The following is a 7,628-nucleotide window of genomic DNA, read 5'->3' as shown; positions in this document are numbered from 1 at the left end:
GCCAACAGCCTGCATGGGGCAGGGAAATTCCCCACCTCGACGGTGGAACATGCCCTGCTCTTCAACGCACTCCTCTGTTGAGGTCTCCCTCCTCCAGCTACGCCTTGCCGTCTTTCCCTGCGCACCTTTGACTTCTTGAGGGTTGATCGTGCTTGACTGTGCACGACGATGCTGCTCTACGCAGATCAACTTCCAAAAAAAAACCTGAAATCCCAGGAAATCCCAGTTGAGAAACAGGAGGTGTGCGAGGTCTGCTCGCTCCCTGTGGGCTGGCCCTTCTTCTGGCTTCCTGGCTTTCCTCCAGCACCCATACGGGCGGGTGACAGGATGCAGGATGGCTGATGACACCCATCTCCTCGATTTTGAGATGTGGCTTCAGCCCACGAGTGCCTCACGTCCTGGACCGCTGGGCTCGGTTGATGCAGTGGTGGCGTTTGATTCTGGGGGTGCTTTCCAAGGGAAAACACAAACGACGGGTACTTTTAAAAGAGGATACTTGCAGGATCCGTCCCCAATGGGCTCAAACCCATCCTCCTCGTCCCTTTTACAAGCAGGGCTGTGCATACAACACCCACCACGCCAGGACTCTGATCCTGCGCCCAGGGACTGCGCTCACGAGCACCTCGTCAGCCTCAATAAAACCGTGCCTGCAGTGGCCTCACAGATAATTTCTTGCTTACACAGAAATCATGAGGCCGTGGCTGGCTGCACGAGCCCGCGGAGTTTCTCCTAGAAGGCTGGACTAGTGCAGCCTCCGGCACTGCCTACGCAGACGTTGAGTGCTGCTTACAGAACCACACAATCGTTATGGTTGGAAAAGACATTTAAGATCATCGAGTCCAACTGTTCCCCCAGCGCTGCCAGGTCCCCACTGACCCCTGTCCCCCGCGAAGTTCCTGTGCTAAGACCCTCAGCCTCTTCAGTCTAAAAACCCAGAAAATTCAGCTGACTTCCCTCCATCTGCCCAACATCACACATGGGACTACGGGTCTTTGCCTCCCATTGGCTGCACTGCCAGTCCAAACTTCACTGTGTTTATTTATCTCAGTGCTTTCCACCGACAGGGACTTGGCCCTTTGGCCTGAAATATTGCCCCAGTTTTGCATTCGGCGTCCCAGAATCACAGAATCACAGAATAATCTGGTTTCAAGAGACCTTTAAGATCATTGAGTCCAACCATGGTCATTATAACCATGGGACTTATTTAAAAAGTCAAGCAAGTTTTGACACTGGATTAGTCCATGATCGTGGCCCGTGTCTGGAGACATCCAGAAGAACGCTCGGGAAAGATGCCTAAAATTAAACTCAAGCCAACTGAGGCCCTTGCATGCTGGAGAGATTGGCTCCTCTTGACGAGGCATGACAGAGACCATTACGAGGCAAGCTGTGGTCAAGGAGGTCACACTTGGTTCCCTTGGAAAGAGGGTAATTTGGAAGCCTAGCACAGCACTACGAAGACGAAGAGGCCTTTGTAAAAGCTCTTAACAAGCTGCTTTTCAATTAGGTGTAGACTCTTCCTTTCTGTGGAAGAGCCCGCCAGCACCACAGCGCAAGACAAAACCATCTGACGGGATTCCTTTGTTCCTCACTCACGTTTGACAGGCAGGAGAAAGGGGATGGGCTGTCTCTACCCCTCCTCGACTTCGAAGTTTGTGACTTTCATCTGAAAAAATCCAAATGCTTTCCATCTACCCCTGCCCCAGTGACTGGAGTTATCAGAGAGTTTGGGAAATATTTCCCGTCAATGCAGGCGCTTGGCTCCCATTAACGCTAATGAGAGTGGTGTCCACGAAGAAAGGGGCAGCCTCTTTGTCTGCAAAGGACTGGCTTTCAGAGCAAGTTGCTTGGCTCAGACTTGACCTACAATCTTAATTGGGTTTTGAGACTTCGCCTGGTGACTGGCGTCCCCCCAGCAAAACCCGAAGAGCACAATGTACCAGCACATCCCTCTGCACTATCAGGTTTTCAGGATCGTCGGTGAAGGCACCGACCCCCCATCAGTTCTGCTGGCTGTTCAGCAAGAAGACAGCAAGCTCTGAGAGAAAAGGTATTAAACCTCCTGTACCACGGTTACTGTCAAAGGCAAAAGTAAGATTTTTCCTTATTGTTTGAGGCCTGTCCAGACACTTTGTGCCACGTGGTAGAACATTTTAGTGATATTAATTTATTACTTGCATCGTGCAAACAGTCAAGAGTCACAGTCATGGGCTGGATACTCAAACAGTCTCAGGCCCAAAATGCCTGTAATCACAATTGTATGAGTTACTCTAAAAATAAGCAGATATATCAAAGGGGAGGAGAAAGGAGATAATCAATTCATTCCGCAATGGCAATGGGGCAGGACAACCACCTCTGGCACAGGCATGATGGCCACCACTAGCGGGTGGGTGCCCCTCCGTCCCCATCGCGTGGGGCAGGGGAGTGTTTTTTGGAGAGATCCAGCCAGTCAGGACATCTTCCCTCCCATTGCTACAAGGAAGCGGGAGCACAGGTGGAGTACGTATGGACAGAAGTTGCTGTTACTTACCCATCACGCCACAAGAGAAGAGGGTAGGTCCTTGACTCATCTTTGGAGTGTGCTGCAAACAACCAGAAAAACTATTCACTTCTCGCAGACTTGACCTGGGCACCAGAAACCACCCTGCCTCCAGCCTTGGCAAAGCCGTGCGGCAGGGAGGAGAACCTCGGGCACCCATGACAGTCCTGTTTTGACAGGGACCAGGGGACAGACCCAGTCATCTTCCCTCAATGAAATAAAATTTAATTAAATGCTGCGGAGAGTCGGTGTCAAGGCCCAAGCTTGAAGACCATGGCTCCTGCACCTAGTCCTTAGCCACAGCAAGGTCCCCAGCTCCGGGACCCAAAATACTAGAGAAACTAAACCAGTGGAATTTGGTGGTAATTCTGGACCGGGCAAGAAACAGCAGCAGTCCTGTGTGAACCCCAGCCAAGTCCATGAAGGCCCATCTAGGTACAAAGCAACTATTTAGGTTTTTTTAACATAATGTGTTTCTAAGGCAGGAAACCTCCTCCTGGGGGTTTCACTCCATCACTTCTGGGGAGTTCACATTCAGATTGGGCTGATTTGCACTAAAAATAGGGAAAAATGCCACTATGTGGGTATGAAATAATCCCGGTTGCCTTTTACACTCTTTTATTCCTAGAATTTTCCTCTTGACAGCGTAAGAGCCATCACTGGACTTCTAAAAATGGGCATGGACAGTTTTATATACAATAAAGCAATATGTCAGCAGCAGCTACGTGCCACTTCAGCTATGTCTGCAAAAACACGCTTCCATTCTAATTCTTCTTTCATTATCCCCCCAAATATCCCTGTTCTGCTTCTGAACTGTCCTTCCTGGCAACACCGTCCCACCTCACCAAGGCGTGACACCGTCTGAGGGGAGCACCAGCAGCAGTTCCCCATTCATCTGCGCTGCCAGAGCTGTGTTTTATCTGGTGTTAGTCCACTGCATTCACGTCTCCTCTCCTGATCCATGTTTTTTACACATTGCTTGCTCGCATAATGATGATAATAATAATAACAATGTACCAAATGCTGGCACCTGCCTGTACAGAGCAACCCGACGGAGGGGTCCCACTTCATGCACAGAATATTGTCAGTCTTGAACAGAGGGATGCAGAGGCAGAAAACAATGACAGGACGCAGGTGTGGGGAAGGTAAAAAGGGTTGGTCACCTTCTTTGGAGCACGTGGCATTTTCCTAGGAGAAGTCAAGCTACCTCTGTCTGCCAAGCCCCACCTTACGAAGCAGCAGAATTAATCAGGAGGCAGCAAGGACAATCAAGCTGTCTCCAAAGAGCGGCCAAAGTGGAGCCACGATGAAAGTGGGACAAGCCCCAGAGAAGGCAGCGGTTGCGCCAGCGCGCCCCAGAGACCAGCTGCTGCTGCAAACGTGGGAGGAACACCTTTAGGTGACACATGTCCCATACTGACTATCATTACCATTGTGTAAGAGTTTCGTGTTAACACCAAACTGGGAACTGAACTAACTGCTGCAAACGTGGGAGGAACACCTTTAGGTGACACATGTCCCATACTGACTATCATTACCATTGTGTAAGAGTTTCGTGTTAACACCAAACTGGGAACTGAACTAAAGGAGCCCATCGGGTATTGGTAGGACATCCTGCCCCACTGCTCAGGCATCTATTTCCTTTAGACCTCGCTTTTTTGGCCTTTCCCACGATGTCAATGGAAAAACTCTTGCCTGCTTTGGTGGATCAGTCTTTTTGTGAACATCTGCCCCACTTTAACAGCCCGGACAACCCAGCCATTCAACCTGTGTAACCAGGACTATCATTGCACTATTGACTTAGCCCCAGAGCTGTGGGAGGCACCTGGCAAACACGCGAGGGCAAAGTTTCGCGTCCCAGCTCTGCACCTCCGCTGCCTGCCATCGGACTGCCTGGGTGCCCATCCCTTCCAGTAGCAGTAGAAGAAATGAATTCTCATCTGCCTCTCTGCAGCAAGATCCCCTCCATCTGCCCCACACACCTCCCGGGACATGGCCAGTGTCGAATGTTCAGGCTCTCCCCTTACAGCAGCCACGGGAGATGCTGTTTTCTCAGCAGGAGCCAATACTACAGGAAGGACATTTTTCCAATATATCAATATCCTTCCTTCCCAAATTTCCCCCTTTTAAGGCAGGATTTAAAGCTGCCTCTGGCTTGCTTGCCTCCTCCTCCACCACGCGCTGCCAGGGCAGCCTGCCTTCACCCCAGCATGCTGCGCTATCTGCCTGGGAAACCCAGTCGGACTGTTCTTCATCCTCAGCAAACTTAGGCATTTATGCTTCTTTTATGCTCAAAATGTCCATTTATGGCTAATCCTGCCAGATCCTTCCTGCTGTGTTCCTCCACACCCTTATCTGAGATCCTCAGCACACCCCGCGAGGAAAAGCCTGTCAGTCTAACTTCTTCTCCTCGGACCATCTCTCCTGGAGGACAGAGGAGCAGCCTTGCTCTGGGCTTTCTCAGACAGCTCTCCATCATCCCACACCTCCCTCTTCTGCCACTGCTCCCCATCCTCCCACACCTCCCTCTTCTGCCCCTGCTCCCCATCCTCGCCTGCTCTGACGCTGCCCCAGACAATGCATTGTCCCTCATTTCCCACTACCACCAGCACATTCAGCCCCACAGTCTTGCTTGCCCCTCTGTTTTCTTGTCTCCTGCTCGTTGGTGTGGTTGGATTTGCATCTCTCCAGGCTGCCAGTGAGCCTGTTAAGTATCACAGCACTGCCCTTTGCCATCTCCCTCTTAATCCTGCTCCCCACTTGCTCATCCTCCTATTAAAGATGAGCATCTGTTCACTGCTGGTGAAGCAACTTCTCACCCGTGTTATTCACAGCACTGATTTTATTTTTTTCTACTGTTTATTCCATTGCACGCTCACTGAAATTCACATATGCAAAAGCCACAGCACTCCAATCACTTACTAATCACCTGCTCCTTGGATATTAATACAGCTTGGTAAAAATTGGTGCTATAAACCCTCTAAAGATCCAGCCCCACAGCACAAAAAAACCCTTATTATAAAGCTAGAGCAAGAGAGTTTTGAATAAAAATTTCCTGAAGCTTACCAGCTCAGTCCTGCATGTTACGGAGTCAGCACCTTTGTTTTCCCGAGTTTTGGTTAAGATCATCACCATGGTAATGCAGTCCTGCCTCGGAGTCCATCAGGGTCCAGGCGAAGGGTGCTGGCAGCCGTGGTCTGGCAAAGCTCCGCTTTCAGTCCATGTTCCCCCAGGAAAAGCTCGGCCCCGCCGGCTCCTCGGGGGAACACGCAGGAACAGCCTCTGAGTGTGGAAAACTCCCTGCACACATGGAAAGAGAGGAACAGCTTTAAGGGATTTGCCGGGGGGGATGGAGGGTGGACGTGCTGGGCAAGGGGCGAGCGCTGCCCCAAATCCACCCCTATGGCAGGTACTCCAAGGGAGTATTTACTTTAGAGCCTTCAATACTATTGGTGTTCCTCTGTATCTCACCAGCACAGAGGTGTTTCACGGGCTGGGCACTCGCACGAGCTGTTGGAAGCACGTAAGGTACACAAGGTGATCCGGAGGGACAGAAGCGTTCCAGGCAAAAAAATAAATAAAGTTTCCTCTGAATTCTCCCTTTGAAAACGAGAACTCACATCCCCTACACCGAAGAGACCAAGGCTCTGAGAGAAGGGCTCATTAAAGCCCCAGGGATGATCTCACAGAAGCCCCTTGCCCCACAGCCCAACTGGGAGCAGATGTCCAGCAGAAGAAGCCACTCCGGCATCATTAAGGCTGTGAAATCCCACAGATGCCCCGGTATCACCCCAGTTATTCCCCGATTCCCAACCCATGAAGAGTCCTTTGGGAACAAAACAAGGCAAAGAGTTGCCTGCAAGGAAGGAGAGAGCTCCCTGCCCTGAAATTCTAAGCACACCATGCCTCTTGATCCTTTTCTTAGGTTGTTTTAGGTAGGAAAAGGTAAAGGCTGCACAACAAACCGCATGTTAACAGACAAAGGGTAAGCCAGGCTCATACGGCACCGCGCAGACCTGACAGAAGCTCTGCCTCCCCTCCCGGCATCCTCTCAATAAACTTCCTCCTGTGTCAAAGCAGACAGATTGCAACTCCAATCTGATTATAGAAATCGGTGTTTTCCCCAATCCACTCCTCTAATCCCATCTCGCTATTGTTGCCTTGCGCTTAGTGCCAACAACCAAAACCACCGTTTGCACGATCCCAAGAGCGCAGAACGCCGACCTGGTAACAAACAGTCAAAGCCCAGCGTGGTACTTACGGATCATATTTGAGAACATGCCGCTATGTATTAAACCTCGTTACGAACTGATACGGCTCCTCTTCACAACTCGTAAATCATCTTTTCTGTGTTTACTTAGATTAGGGCTTGCGACGGCGTTAAGAGAAGCTCACTTGAAGGCCAGCTGGCTGGTCAAGAAAAATCACCTTCTGCAGCTTTGTAAGGACAAAGTTCACCCAGAGTGCAGAGCCAGGACTGGCAATCAACACATTTTCCAAAGATTTACCGTTCCCAAGGGCACTCGGTACAGCCTCCAGCTTCTTATGGGACATTGGTGGGTTTGTAAGATACAATTTACTGGCAGCTTCATCATAAACCTCTGGGCAACTCAATGACAAGATGGAGACCATCAAATAGAAAAGCAAAACATGGCAGACCATCAAAAGGACACGTCACTTGTGAGCCCAGATCACCTATTTGCAATAAGGACAGCATGGGTCTGTGAGAGGAGAGCACGACTTAATTGAGGATGGGATGGCTGGAGGACCAGTTGACTAATGGCAACGTGCTGCCATCACCTCAGGGCTGCAAACCCCCCTGGTGATGCTGGAGGCAGCTCAGACACCTCTGTAACAGCACACGGACCCTTACGGATAAGCTCAGGAGGCTCCCCCAGTCCTGTGCTGGGACCAGCTTGGGAACGCCAAGCTGTTTTCCAAGAGCAAGCAGAGTCACTGTACAGTCATTACTGAGCTCCACAGGAGTTCCCCATTTCTGCAGTTTGATGGTCTTTACAGCACACGTATTGGTACACAGCAAAACCCAGAGGTCCTGCTCAGGAGGGATGGCTGCCAACACCGGACAAACGCC

At 50.6% G+C, this 7,628-nt stretch overlaps 1 protein-coding gene across 1 annotated transcript in view; it reads right to left on the bottom strand.

Moving 5' to 3' along the window:
• Positions 1-5,671, bottom strand: part of FAM53B (family with sequence similarity 53, member B) — a gene marked incomplete at its 3' end in the record, with an annotated part of 11,723 nt that extends 6,052 nt beyond the window's left edge. Inside the window, exons 1-2 of the mRNA XM_010134303.1 lie at positions 5,603-5,671; positions 2,528-2,579 (exon numbers count right to left, since the gene is read on the bottom strand). Coding sequence (XP_010132605.1) covers positions 2,528-2,579; positions 5,603-5,671 — 121 coding nt within the window. The remainder of the gene's footprint in view (positions 1-2,527; positions 2,580-5,602) is intronic.
• Between the last annotated feature and the right edge of the window lie 1,957 nt (positions 5,672-7,628).

The sequence above is a fragment of the Buceros rhinoceros genome, unplaced genomic scaffold, assembly GCF_000710305.1.
Source record: "Buceros rhinoceros silvestris isolate BGI_N320 unplaced genomic scaffold, ASM71030v1 scaffold26064, whole genome shotgun sequence".
Lineage (NCBI taxonomy): Eukaryota > Metazoa > Chordata > Aves > Bucerotiformes > Bucerotidae > Buceros > Buceros rhinoceros.
The sequence above is the reverse complement of the archived record's forward strand: the minus strand, read 5'-3'. Positions and strand labels throughout refer to the sequence as shown.